This window comes from Vipera ursinii, assembly GCF_947247035.1.
Source record: "Vipera ursinii genome assembly, chromosome: 17".
NCBI classification, from domain to species: Eukaryota; Metazoa; Chordata; class Lepidosauria; order Squamata; family Viperidae; genus Vipera; species Vipera ursinii.
In genome coordinates, this window is record NC_139530.1 from 1,160,019 (window position 1) to 1,174,474 (window position 14,456).

Below are 14,456 nucleotides of genomic sequence, written 5' to 3' on the forward strand. Positions count from 1 at the left end.
GGGGACTCGCCTGAGATGCTTCCAACCTCCTACCTTAAGGCAGGGCTCCCCAACCCCCAGTCCTTGGACCGGGTTAGCTTACCTTGGCCTTTATGTAAAGACTCGAAAAAATCATGTCGCGTGAATTGCGACTCTTCCTGGTAGCCGCAGCTGGCGGTAATGCCCAACGGCGAGGGCGGAACGGGCCCCGCCTCTGACAGTGAGTCCTTCTTCCCGGCCAAGTGGCTGCAATTTAGAGAATACATCTTGATGTCTTTGATTTCCACCTGCAAGCTGTCGCTCCTCAGGTTGTCTTCGCCCGTCACAAAGTTCTGGATGGAGATCTGTCCCAAGTGACCCACCAGAAGTTCAGGGCTGCCCGGCCTGCGGGGTATGGAGACCACGGGCGACTCAATCTTCACGTTTAAGACCAGCCTGATGGTCTCCGTCTTGGGGTACAGGGGAGCAGGCTCCTCCCCTTCGTCGTGCTCCAGGTTAAAGGGGTCTCTCGATTTGGGCGCCGTGTCGAAGAGGGACACCATCTCGCTATACTCGGCCGTCTTGGTGGCCAGGACGGTGGTCACTCTGCTGGCCGCGCTCTTCAGCATGCTGCGGAAGTTGTCTTCCAGCTCGTCCAGCGACAGAGCCACCTCCTTCAGGAACTTAGCCGAGTGGTTGTAATGAAGGGAGGCCATCTGGAGGAGAAGCGAGCACTCCTCGGGCGACTGCTTTTGGAAGGTGAAGCTCAGGGCGTCGGGAAGGCTACTGGTATCCTCAAACTGGGGAAAGGCGGGCTTGGCGTAGCCCACGCCGTAGCGCTCCGCGTTCCCAATGCTGACCACATACTGGTTCCTCGCGTTGTCCTGGGTGAGGTCCATCAGATGCAGGCAGCCCAGAGACCCGTTCACCTCCAGCCTGCTGCCCATGGAGACGTTCACCTTGGTGCCCCCGATGCTGGCCGTGGCGATTTTCCGGCCGAACTTCTCTCGGTTGACCAGAGTGACCGTCCTGAGCAGAAGGATGTTCAGCCAGTGGATCTCCACGGCCACCTCCGTGCTTTGGGAATGGGTGGACTGAAAAACCTCTCGCTCGTGGAGGGTCTTCTCGGCGTCGGTCGTTAGTGGCTGGGGGCTGCCGTCGTCCTTCTCCTTCGGGAAGGACTTCTGGAGGAAGCCGATCAGCTCGACGATGGTCTCCGGGTTCAGGATGATGTCCAGGTTGTTCATCTGGACAGTCAGCACCTGAAGGGAGCTGTCCAAATTCATTGAAGGGCATTCGGCAGTGACAAATTGGTATTCTAGTTTGATTAGGGACTCATCTTGCTTCGGAGATGCGCCGGAGAGTCTCTGGGATGCCAGGGTGAACTTCTCGGTGAGAGGGACGTCCCGGACTAAGAGCAGCTCGCTCAGGCCGTTCACCGGGGACTGGGCTTTGCTGTCCCATAGGCTGCCCGTTGGGACGTCGAAACTGAGGTTCTTGTGCGAGGCCATCAGGAGGTCAAAATCGGAGCCGTAGGTCTGCATCGTGTCGACCAAGAGCAGGCCATGGACCGTGAGGGAGACCTCGACGTCGTAGGGCCTCTTCACAAAGTGAGCGTTGGTGCCGAAAACCTTGAGGACCGCGATGTAGCGGCCATTGCTCTCGACGGCCAGCTGCATGCAGTTGACCTGGAACTCTGCAAGGAGCAGCTGTGACTCCACCAGGACTTCTTTGGTGTGTTGTTCCACCAGGATGACGCTCTGGGTCAAGTTCACCACGGAGCTGTGCAGGCTTCCGCGCTGCTCCAAGCCTGGAGGCTCTTTCCCGATCTGCGAGGGGCCCGGGGTTTCCAAGTCAGGGGTGGTCAGCCTGCTGAAACAGTTATTCAAGGCCACGATTTTGTCTTCGTTGATGTGTATTTTCAAATCGGGGAGGTTCCCGGACAGGACAGCTCCGGGGTACTTGGGATCGGAAGTGTAGATCAAGCGTCGCTCCAGTTGTAAATGGACGTTGAATTTTTCCACCACGTGGGTTGGGCCCACGTCGATGTCTTGGGCGTATTTCCAGTTGTCTTTCACTCGCCCCACCATGATCTGCAGGTCCATGAAGGACAAGGTGTAGGTCTCGTACATTCTTTTGCTCATCAAGTGTGCCTGGAGTTGCTCTTCGCTAATTTCTACACCCGGGAACTCCTCTCTGCTTTTCTCCTCCTCTCCGCTCAGGTGGACTTCGGGAGGGGGGCTGTTGGGAGGGGTAGCAAGAGGGGTCTGGTATTCGTCGTCGCTCAAATCGCTCAGCTCCAGAGATGGGCTGTCCGGACTCTTCTTTCTGTGCTCCTCTAGAAAATGAGGGTCAGAAATCAGCCAAGCGGTCTTTGATAAACACACACAAGATACACAGACACTGGTCCGCGACAATTCGCCATGGTCAGCTCACCACAGCTAACTCGCCATGGTCAACTCGCTATGGCCAACTCACCATGGTCAACTCACTATGGTCAACTCACCACAGCCAACTCACCATGGTCAACTCACCACAGCTAACTCGCCATGGTCAACTCACTATGGCCAACTCACCATGGTCAACTCACCATGGTCAGCTCACTATGGCCAACTCACCATGGTCAACTCACCACAGCTAACTCGCCATGGTCAACTCGCCATGGTCAACTCACCATGGTCAACTCACTATGGTCAACTCACCATGGTCAGCTCACCACAGGGCAATTTGCCAATGGGACAAGAGTTACACTAATGTCGAAGAAATAGTGGAACAGAATCGTTAAAGAAAGGACACCACAGGAGGGACAATGTGAATGATAAAAATTAAAACAATGTTTTAACTGTTTTAAATAATTAAATTGAATTGTTGGGACTGTCCTCTAGTGTTCTGTCCCGTGGCGACTTGGCCGTGGCGCGTTGTCCCATCCCGCAGAGACACAGACTCTTGGATTGTAAATTTAGAAATAAATTAAGAGCTTGCACCTTGAGAATTAGTAAGCAGCATTCTGCCCAAATCAATCACGACTAAAACAGGGTCTGAAAATTTGAAGTCGTCCGGGAAGATCACCTGAGGGGCAGAGATATCCAGGCAGATGGACCAACGCCTGCTTTCCTCCTAAAACAAAGCAAAATCTGGTTATCTTTCCAACAGTCAAAATGATTCTCTAAGTACATATCTAAAGTTTAAAAGAAGTGGATGCCTAGGAGCGTAATAACCATAAAAACAAATCTAGAAACAGGTTTACCGGGAGGCAGTTGTGTATCCTAGGGAACAAATTCAAAGGATATACCAAAGGGGCCAATTTTAATCAAGATTGTTTTAATCAGACTCGTCGAGCTGCCTTCATTAGATGTAAACGGACACTTGAATAATCTGTAGTTAACTGAAATATGACAAACCAAAAATCATGGTTTACAAATGAAAACGGCTGACTTACCACAACTGGCTAAACCCAAAACCTGTGTGCACCACAGGCTGGAATGGTAAGATGGTCAAATCCAGTTTGTATTTTTAATATTAGAACACAAAGCTGTTTAGACCACTGTTTCTCAAACTTGGCAACTTTAAGATGCGTGGACTTCAACGCCCAGAATTCCCCAGGCAGCATGGAAGAATTCGGGGATTTGTAATCCACGCATCTTAAAAGTTGTCGGCGTTGAGACACCCTGGTTAGGCTGTTGGCCTAATCTGCCTTCCAACCAGCCGAAAACAGGGATTTCCTGAAGTCCTGGGTTTCAGGCAAAGACGTGACCATGCTGTAACTTGCAAAAAAAGAGACCCCCACAGCAACACTCACAATAAAATCCCCGACAAGCAGCCGATCGATGGTCTGGCGGATTTCAGCTTTGGTTTGCATCTTGAGCCTGTTGTATTGTCTTCTGGCAGCTTCGGCCACTCTCAGTTCCAGCTCGGACTGACATCCGAAACCTGCATTAAGGGTCACCAACATATTGATGTTGCACGTCCAGCAGTGGTGCAAGAAGCAACGGGCGGAAACTCATCAAGGAGAGAAGCAAGCTAGAACTAAGGAGAACATGCCTAACAGTGAGAGCAATTAACCAGCGGAACTGCTGGCTACCAGAAATTGTGGGTGCTCCATCACTGGAGGCTTTTTAAGAAGTGAATGTCTGGAATGGTCTCCTCGAGCAGGGGGTGGCTGGACTAGAAGACCTCAAGGGTCTCTTCCAAGTCTGTTAAGCCAATGGTCATTTTCAGACAGGCTGTTTCATACTGTGGAAATTTCATATGTCGGGGTTTTGTTTTTTAAGCTCAAGTAAAAATCTCTTATTTTTTTCCTTACCGTGTCCTTTAGAATCATACTAAGCCACATTTAAACCAGGTTTATTCTTACAGACTGCAAAGTGTGCCTTCTGAATCACAACGACTGATTTTGCACAACACGCCACCATGTCCAAACTTAAAAGCACGAAAGCGTGGAGGTTTAAAGGATAAAGTTCACGGCTTAGCCTGAAAAAAATGAATCTGGCCGTTGTGATTAGCAGCCAGAGATAGACTAAGCCCCCCCACCCCGTGTATTTGACAAAGGTTTCTTTATGCCCTGTAATCTATGGCTTAACAATAAAACAAACCATTTCACTTAAAAAAAACAACAGTTCTCTGGGTGAAACCAGTAAGGTAAATAACCTGAAATGTAAGGGGAAAAAAGAGAGAGATGGAGAAAGAAACAGACTAAGAAGTTCACCTGAGGACAAGATTCTGCCCTTGTAGAAAAAGTCAGCTACTTTCTTAATGGCCTGGGGGTTGTAAATAATATTCAGGGGCTGGGTGCTGACTTCCAACCGCCTCTCAAAATTGCTGCGAGCTGGATTCTTCTCATACAGCATTTCAAAAACTGGAACAGGATCTTCTGCAGAGAGAGGAGCAAAAGGGTAACCATGAGCAAAACACAGATTCTCTCTCTCTATAAAAAATAATAATAGTAAACGCATAATTCGCTTGAAGAAACAGGGCAACAGGATTGTACGGTCTCCAGCATCATCGGGAAGACGACGTCCAATTTTAAACTGCTTTTTGAGGGTCTGGCGATTGCTAAAGAGTTTAGGTGATTCTCAAAAATTAAAAACCAACCCGGCACAGCCAAACCGACTGCTGGAATTTGAGATTTGTGCTTTGCTTGCTTTTTCTGGGATCCCACGGGCGAAGCCGATGGGACTGATACGATTCAAAGAGGTTGAAAATTACACAAGAAGCTGCCAACTACGTATGTTTTTGTGTGGTAAGACTTAAATGCAACCTGTTCACGCTTGACAAATGACTGGATTATTTTGAACGGCAGGTGGCAAACTGCTGCCAAAATGAAAATATTACCACTGCTTTGGTTGCTAGTGTCAGAAGATGAGGTCTGGAGGCTGACGGAAGAGGCACAGCCGACTTCTTTAAGCTAGGGAGAGAGAAAAAGAGAAAGAATATAAGCATCAATAAAGGAGAATATTTGTAGCTCAAGCTTGAACTGTGGGGTCCCTGGTGCTCTCTGAGCCTGGCTGTTTTCTTGCAGACGTTTCATGACCCAATTAGGGAACCTCATCAGGGCCAGAAGGGAGGGGGGTTTGGTGGGAGGAGGAGGAGGACTCTGGGGGTCCCTGGTGCTCTCTGGGCTTGGCAGTTTTCTTGTGGACGTTTCGTAACAAGGGAGTGGGTTTGCAGAGGCCAGGGGTGGGGGTGAAATTGTGGTCATAACCTGAGGACTTCCCTTGTGCACGTGAGCAGAAAACGGATGAGGTTCCATATCCCTTCTCAAAGGTTTTTCTTTGATGTTTTAAGTTTTGGAACAGTGAAAAAGCTGCCTGCGTGGCATTGAGTTCAACGTACCGGATTAGGGAAGACAAGGACTGGAAATATGGTCCCTTCGGTGGCTAAATCCCGGACAAAGAGGCTTCCAAGCTGAACTTTCAGAAGGGAGGAATTCCTGCGAGGGAGCGTCTCCGCTAGGATGGTCACGCCTGAAAAGACAGACCAACCCAACCAGGGTTAGGATGCCCTCAGTAGAGCCAAGGACGTAGCCCGTCAAGGGAGGAAGACCAGCATCCATTTCACAAGAGCAAAATGGGACCAAGCACCTGAAAACTGCAGCTGCACGAAGGCCCTCTCACTGGTCTGTCGGCTGTTCTTCACTGTGTGCAAGAGCGTGATGGAGCCACCTTGTAGCCAAAGGTTGAGCTTGACCAGCACGTGGTCCCTCTTCGTGAAGGTGTTTATACTGGAGACATCGGTAGCTGAGTCAAAAAAATCATCAGCTCCTGCTTTGGGGGAAGAAAGTACCAAGGTTGATGAAGCTAATTATGAATAGAAGAGAACATTTGGCTTGGTCCTTGGTGTTCTCTGAGCTGGGCGGTTTTCCTCGAGACGTTTCATGACCCAACTAGGGCACCTCATCCGTGCTAGGAGGGAGAGGGATTTGCTCACAGAGCACCGATGATGCTACTCAGCTGGGCCGTGAAATGTCTGCGAGAAAAGGCCTGCAAGGAAAACCCAGGTTCCAGAGAGCACCAAGCACCCCACAAGGGACAACTGTCTGTATCCAGGCGAACACAACCTCGTAACTCAACGCACCGGCCATCTCCTCCTGCCGCCACTCTTCCGCGCTGTCCGAAAGGAGCTCTTCGATGGTCTTGGTTTCCAGCGCTTCTTGGGACTGGCTGTGCCAACCTCCCCATCCGGGGAACCAGGACTGGAGGTACCGCAGCATCCCACTGCTGCTCTTGGGGCCGCCTGCCAGGTCAGCCTCCGAGGCGGAATCCAGAGAATCGGGCTTCTTCGTGGTCTGTAGGGGGAAGAAGTGCACTCTGAGCCAATTTTTTTTTAATTTAAAAAATAAGAATGCAATTAACACGGACTCGCGACAAACCTATTCCAACTCAAATACACCTATATTTGGCTTAACTCAGGGGTGTCAAACTCAATTTCATGGAGGGCCGCGTCAGCATTGCGGTTGCCCTCAAGGGGTCGGGTGGGTGTGGCTAGAGTGGGTGTGGCCTACTGGGTGGGCATGGCCAGCTCTACATCGTTCGCATCAAGGGTGCCTATGGGGGCTTGGGCAGGAGTGGGACAGATATGGGGGTCTCTGGCAGAAGGAGGGTCTCTGGGCCAGGGCCAAGGCAGTGGGGGCCGTTCCCTCACTGTTCCCAGGATGGCTTCGCGGGCCACATGAAACCACTTCGCGGGCCGGATCTGGCCCCAAGGACTTGTGTTTGACATGTCTGGCTTAACTTCTGCTAGGGCCTCCTCCGGAATCAGAATAGAATATCTTTATTGCCCCTGTGTAACTCACAACGAAATTAAGTGCTGTCCACAGCACATGTCAAAACCACAAATAAGAACATCCTTCACACTCTATTCACACCCTTGCGCTGCCCCTAATATTGCACTTCAATGTTGCACTACAGTATGGTTACAGCTCTGGGATAAAAAAAAATACTTTTTTTCAGCCTGTCTGTCTTTGTTTTTTATTATCCTAGGCCACCGTGCCTCTCTTGCTAGTGCCCAACCTCTAGTAACTCCTTCAACTCGTCTCTCACCTCAGCCAGTTCCTGGAACCGGTTGTAAACTACTTCCCGTAGGATTTTCAGCTCCTCAAACGTCTGCTCGTCTTCGATACGCTCCATTTCCTCCTGCAGGTAGAAAGCAGAAAACCGTGAGAGACTGCTAAGAGAATGCAGGCAGTCCTCGTCTTAACGACGGCCACTCTGGCCAGGGCTTTTGTGTTGCTAAGTGAGAAATGAGTTAAGTAACTTTTTGCCCCCTTTTTTTACGACTTTTCTCGCCACATTTTTAGGCAAATCACTGCGGATGTTAAATTAACGACACGGGTGTTAAGTCAATCCGGCTTCCGCCCCCAACTTTGACATGGCTGGTCAGGTGGTGGCAAAAGGGGAGATCATGTGACCCCGGGACACTGTGACTGTCGTTAACTATGAATCAAGTTGCTAATCATTTGATCACGTGACCCCGGGGGTCGCTGCAACGGTTGTGTCAAAAACAACCGTAAGTCACCTTTTCCAGTACCCTTGTTAACCTCCAACGAACGAACGGTTTAAGTTGTAACCAGAGAGGGCCCTTCCGAATGAAAGCCACGCATGCTGCCTTGACGGATTAACCGTCTCAAGATGCTACAGGCTCTCAATACCTGCTCTTCCTCCAAAAGTGGCAAATCCTTCAGCTTCTTGTAGTACAAATCCGTGTACAAGACCGCATCGTGAGCGCGATGCAACACAAACTCCCAGGAGGAACGCTCCTTCTGCTCTCTGATCTCGGCCAAGTGGGTGTTTAGGGCGAAGCGCCACCATTCTTGGCAGCTGGAACGAGCCAAACAAGGAATTGTGGTCAGGCTAAGGCCCCCTAACTCCTCTAAACTGGTGGTTCTCCACCTGTGGTGTGTGGACCCGTGGGGGTGGTGGTCTCGCGACGTCACGGGGGGGAGCCTGAAGAAATGTTACGATTTAAATCTTAAGTCTTGGGGGTCCGTGGCCGTGGAATGTGGCCACAAAGGGCGTTCAAAGGGGATGGGTGGTGAAGAAGAGCTTGAGAATTGCTAAATTAAAAAAAATTAAAACTGACAGCTGGGTGAGGGTGGGTTTCTTTTAGGGTAGGGGGAATGCTGGTTAAAGTGAGATTAAAAGGTAAAGGTAAAGGTTCCCCTGCACACGTGTGCCAATCATTTCCGACTCTAGGGGCCGGTGCTCATCTCCGTTTCAAAGCCGAAGAGCCAGCACTTTTCCGAGGACATCTCCGTGGTCATGTGGCTGGCATGACTAGACGCCAAAGGCGCAGGGAACGCTGTTACCTTCCCACCATCGCGGTCCCTATTTTTCTACTTGCGTTTTTACGTGCTTTAGAACTGCTAGGTTGGCAGAAGCTGGGACGCGTAACAGGCGCTCACTCTGCTATGCGGCACTCAGGATTTGACCCGCCAAACTGCCGACCTTCTGATCGACAAGCTCAGCGTCCTAACCCACTGAGCTACCGCGTCCCTTAAAGTGAGATTACACGAACCAAAAAACCTATTTTAGTTTGTCAATGCCAATCACGGTCCTTTGCCTCTACTATGCCCCCAAAGTGTGTGTCAAACTGTCACGCTCAATACTGTATCCAAAGTAAACCTAATTATGTATAAATAGGCGTTTCTCTTGATCCCTCCTCAACCACTTTAGGAACAGAAAAAAAGTAGTAAAAAAATTCAGCAGGTTGGCAGCACTTTTCCTAATAGACTTTGTGAGCTGTAAAATCAAATAAAATTGTTGGAAAAACCCCTCCAGACTCTTGATTAACTCCGGCTCTTCTCCTCTTGTGTTAGAAACTGTAATCTAACTTGTGGAGGTGGCTAACCCTACAGGCTATTTCATAAACAAATAAAAATCACTCATACTTTCCCGTCACTGGGACTTTCGGTCTCCATTTTCTGAATTTGACCTGTCGCTCTTTCCTTTCCAGTTCTTTCAGAAAGTCCATAATTTGTCGGTACTGCGTCTGAGTGGATAAAATAATGTTATCAGTTGACAGAGAAGCATCCTCGCATTTAAACAACGCCCGGCTGGGCGTCGGGAGGAAAAGCCCAGTATTTTTCATTAAAATGCCACCCTGCTGTTTAAGAAGGCAGAACCAGTTTTGGGTAATGATAAGATTCGTTCTTCAAAGAGTCCTCGGGTTACGACGAAGATCACCGCTCAAAGCGGCAACTACCTTTAGCAGAGTGCAAACCAATTTCTGATTTATTTATTTTTTTTCTCCACCTGGGAAAGCTTCAAAGGGATTGTTTCCAGCTGGATGTCAAACTCCAGGCGTGGCGTATTCCGCGAGCGGAGGGGTTCCTTGGAGCAATTTCTCTTGAGGAGGGCGGACGTACACACGGGCTCCACAATGTATTTATGATCCCGGCTCTCCATGCTGTTATCCATGGCTTCCTGGAAATCAGAATTACGTTAATTTAGGGTTGTTGTTTTAAAATCTTGCTGATGAGCGTGCACAGAGGGGCCTGGCAGTTGCGTAAATTGAACACGTGGTACCTGCAGCTCCCCGTGGAGCAGGTCTCCCCACAGGGTACAGTTGCTGTCCCAGTAGATGCTGAAGTCGGAAATATCCAGCTGTTTCTTCTTCATTAGTTCCTCCACCTTCAAGTAAGAAAAACTGCAGGTCAGCCGGGCAATTGCGCCGTTGTTCTCCCCGCACTTCCTGCCTTTGCAGCGGAAGAGTGGCTGGGCTGGAGACTGTGTTCCTGTGGGCAAGGGAAGTCTTTCGACAATTGCCGGTGTGTGTAGCCCCTGGAGAAAGGAATTGTGTGGGGAAGGGTGCCCCCGTTTGGTGGCCTTAATACGGGGGTCCGTGTTTACTCACCGGCTCACCCGTGGCGTTTTGCATGGAGACGTGTTTGATGCAGACGCCAAAGGCAAAAGGTCGGGATGGGTTGGTGACCCCATCCTCAAATCTCAGGTGCACGTCTTGAATGTTGAGCTGATGGGTAGAGGAAAAAGAGGTGGGGGTCTCTCTTAAGTTTACCTCTGTTAGCGCAAAGGTATCATTCACAAACGTAGCTAGGGACAGAGTGTGGTTTTGCTTGCTATTACACCTAGTCCTCGGTTTACGACCAACGTTGCCCGAATTTCTGCCATGAAATGAGACATTTTGCTCAGTGGGTTTTGCCCCGTTTTGCCCCCTTTCTCGCCACGGTTGCTAAGTGAATCGTTGTGGTGGTTAAGCGAGTAAGCTGGCCGTTCACCGAATCCGGCTTCCCCACTGGCTTTGCTTATCAAAACACGATCGCACGGCCCCAAGACACTGCGACCGTCGTAAATGTGAGTCGGTTGCCAAGTGGGTCAAATTTTCATCAGGTGACCCTGGGGATGCTGCAACGGTCGTTAAGTGTGAAAAAGGGTCCTAAGTCACTTTGTAAGGCTGATGCTATATGGGACAGAACTGCGACCAAATCTGGATGTTCTGCTTCATCTAGTGACAGTTCTAAGTGACAACAGCCCCCCCAAAAAAGAGACTTTAAGACCATTTTTCCACACTTACAACCGCAGTAGCATCCCCAGCGGTCAGGTGATCAAAATTCAGATGCAACTGACTCATATTTACGACGGTCGCCAGCCAAGGACTACCTGTATAGAATTCTCCACCTGTTCCAACTTACCTCGATGTTCTCCACAATCTTTGTGACCACCGAGGCAGTGACCGAATACCAGTAAGATTCTCCGATCTGTTCCCGTTCTTTCTAAAAAAAACAGGACAGACGGAGGGCCGATACATTTTACAAATAAAAAAATTAAAAGAAATTAGAATAAAATCAGCTCTCCGTCTGCTGCTTTCTCCACCTCTGTGATGAAAAGTTTGTGATGAAACCGCACACCACAAAACACGTCCGCTCGTGTCACCAAATACAGGCACAACTTGAAAAAGGGCTGAGAAGCGGGGAAGGTGTAAAAAACTTTCTGGCCATCTCAGCTCGTTTGGTCGATTATTTCAAAACATAAAAGCTAGTTTTTGTACTCGGGACGTTTACATGCAAAAGGGACTCACTTTCCATTTTTCTTCCAAAGCGAGGAGAAACGCTTTCTTGCTCTCCTTATCCAGCAACCTCTCTCTCGCCTCCACAAACTCCTCTTGCTTTTCTGGCGAGCCGATGAGATACAATTTGGACACCGAGATCACCCAGGGGTCGATGTGGGGACGGTAGAAGGGGATTTGCAAGGTGATCTTGCCGACAAACCCTGCAGCCAGGGAGGGGGAGAAACGGGACACGATCCACGTGGGTCAAAAGGAGGCCCAGGTCTGCGTGCAAACCACCATCCCAGCAGGAGGAGTCTTAAAAAGCGATGTGCCTGCTGGAACAGGGCCCTCCAACCTTGGGCCCTTTAAGACTGGTGGACTTCAGCTCCCAGAATTCCCCAGCCAGCCTGGTTGGCTGAGGAATTCTGGGAGTTGAAGTCCTCAAGTCTTAAAGGGCCCAAGGTTGGAGAGCCCTGTGCGAGAGGGCCCGTCTTTCCCTCCTTTCTCTCCTCTCCCCCTTTCTCCCCTCCCTCCCCTTCTCCTCCTTTCTCCCCATTCTCTCCTGTCTCTCCCCCTCTCTCTCTTCTCCATCTTTCCTCTCCCCTTCCCTCCCTCCTCTTTCTCCACCTTATCTCTCACTTGCCCTCCCTCCCTCTTTCATCTCCCCCTTTCCCAAATGCCTACCAGCTTTCACTTCAAATGGCAACACTTCTTTCAAGGCATCCTTCTTCAGCGGTAAGTTCTCCAACTCTACGGCCCCTGAAGGGAAAGAGGGGGGGGGGGGGAAAGATAGCAAAACTTAAATAAAAGCCAAACCCCACCACTTTCTGATGATGCCCTGAATATCCCAGAATTATCTAGATAAGGGGAAGAGACAGGGCTGGCTGCCCTTCTTGTCACAAGCCACAAAACGGTACGTTTTACTTTCAACAGGGGAGCTACAAGCCCAGACAATGAGGTTTTACCACAACGACTGCTGACCTGGTGTGCGATGTATGAAGAGCCAACAAGCCACAGCTTAGCCTGAATGGTGATCACTCAACTGGCAAGCACGCTATCTCATATTCACACAAGGCTCGTGAAAATAAGGATAGTGGAATACTAATGACATGGTTTACATCGGACATGGAAATGATGGCATTCCAGATGCTGCTGGAATTACGACCTTTGCATTAACGCCCAAGGGCAAGAAAAGGTCATAAAACGGGGGAAAGCTGACTTAACAAGTGTCTCACTTAACAACAGAAATTTGGGGGCTCAAATGAGGTAGTAAGTCGAGGACTACCTGGAACGGCATCCCTATCATCACTGGAGAATTATTTTCATGGTTTTCATTTCCTGCTGGGGTTAACTCAGTGCTTTTTTGGCACCCATTAAAGCCCCCAAGGGGCCGAAAGCTGCTGGGCGATCGCCGGGCGGCAAGGTTTGGCGAAAATCTACCCCAAGGCCTTACCTTTGAGGAGAGCTACCGAGAGCTGGTCTGTGTTCAGGTTACTGACATATTTGCCCAGGTAAGTGTTGAGGACCCACGCTATCAATCCTTCCAACATGACGACTTATAGGAGAACAGGAGACTCAATCCGTCATTCCCGCTTTCTTCCTTCCATGGTTCAGAGCAGGCCCACTCTCTGCACGGAAACAAACATTGGTTTGTCAACCACTGCAGTCACTTCCCGGTCTGTGAAAAGAGCTCCAGGGGGAAGCCAATTCAAAGTGCACTTTCTCACACACAGCTCTACGCATTTGGAAAAAGAAAAAAATTCAAGGAAAGCTCAACGGGGGAGAAATGTTCTGTTTCTTACTCTACTCCTACCATCCCCAGCAGAGTGGATAATTTTTAATCGGTCGTCATTTATCGGTTGTCATTTCTACCAAAAAGGATAATTTCTACGAGGAGAACGTTTATTGTTTTGTTTTACCCAATCATATTTTTTTAATCTGGTGTTTTTAATTTCTGACTTTTCAAGTTTTATGTGAGTCAAAACAGCAGGGAGGGGGAGGGAGAGCGAAGGCAAGCCCTTCGGACAACACAAACAAAACTTTTTCAGACGCCTTTTTTTCCTGGGTGGGGAGAAACACAAAGAATGCGGCCAGACCTGCCTCTCACACGCCCAGATCAAAGGTAATAAAAGCGCTACAAATCCCAGGCACCGCGCCAAGATTTCGCTCGGCGGAAGTGACTTTTCTCCCAGGGAGGCTCAGCCACCGACTCATAGTTGTGACGGTCACAGCCTCCCCGAGCTTAGGCGATCCCCTTTTGCGACCTTAAGCCAAGTCGATGGGGGAAGCCGGGTTCACTCCACAACTGGGGGACTCGCGGAAGAACTTCCGATTCACTTAGCGACCTGTGCCAAGGACATGACGGAAAACGAGTAGGCTCCCGTTTACGGCTGCCGGCAGCGTCCTCGTGGTCAACACCCAGAGCCTTGGCAGCCGACTCGCATTCAAGACGTCCTGACATCTCCTTTTGCGACGTCCCGAACGGCAGAGTCAATGGGGGGAAGCCGGATTCGCTTAACAACTGCCGTGATTCGCTTAACAACCGTGGCCAGAAAAGGTCATCAAAGGGGGCAAAGGTCACCGAACCTGCTTAGCAACAGCAAGTTTGGGGTCGGCCCTTCAACTGTGGTCATAAATCGAGGACTGTCCTCAGGAGGAGGGAATATACCAAAAAAAGAGTGGGGGGGGGAAGACCCTCAGGAAGGACAAATGTTGGGAGGGGCAGCAGCAGCAGCAGAAACATCCTTTTATTTCATTTACCTTCTCTTATTTTAGCTACCTGATTTTATTTACCTTACTCTTATAAGATAAATAAATGCAGGGATGGCGGGGTCCTGGCCCACCTCGCAGGGCTGGTGTTGGGGGGGCGAGCGGCGCTCCTCCGCGCTTCCCCTCCCCTTCCTTTCCCGACAGGCTTTGCGCGAGCTGAGGTAAAAGCCCCCTCCGCCTCCTTCCGGCGGGCGCGCCCCTCAACGGGATCCCCTCCCCCCCCCCGG

At 50.0% G+C, this 14,456-nt stretch overlaps 1 protein-coding gene across 1 annotated transcript in view; it reads right to left on the reverse strand.

The window, feature by feature from the left end:
- VPS13D (vacuolar protein sorting 13 homolog D) overlaps nucleotides 1-14,315 on the reverse strand; it is a 54,869-nt gene extending 40,554 nt beyond the window's left edge. Inside the window, 19 exon segments of the mRNA XM_083375739.1 lie at nucleotides 83-2,296; nucleotides 2,943-3,075; nucleotides 3,758-3,888; nucleotides 4,664-4,828; nucleotides 5,290-5,362; nucleotides 5,791-5,921; nucleotides 6,039-6,218; nucleotides 6,532-6,742; nucleotides 7,497-7,589; nucleotides 8,105-8,273; nucleotides 9,344-9,444; nucleotides 9,708-9,878; nucleotides 9,981-10,085; nucleotides 10,309-10,425; nucleotides 11,105-11,185; nucleotides 11,491-11,681; nucleotides 12,145-12,219; nucleotides 12,914-13,088; nucleotides 14,221-14,315. Of these exon segments, the coding sequence (XP_083231865.1) occupies nucleotides 83-2,296; nucleotides 2,943-3,075; nucleotides 3,758-3,888; nucleotides 4,664-4,828; nucleotides 5,290-5,362; nucleotides 5,791-5,921; nucleotides 6,039-6,218; nucleotides 6,532-6,742; nucleotides 7,497-7,589; nucleotides 8,105-8,273; nucleotides 9,344-9,444; nucleotides 9,708-9,878; nucleotides 9,981-10,085; nucleotides 10,309-10,425; nucleotides 11,105-11,185; nucleotides 11,491-11,681; nucleotides 12,145-12,219; nucleotides 12,914-13,010 (4,438 nt within the window). The 5' untranslated portion in view covers nucleotides 13,011-13,088; nucleotides 14,221-14,315.
- Between the last annotated feature and the right edge of the window lie 141 nt (nucleotides 14,316-14,456).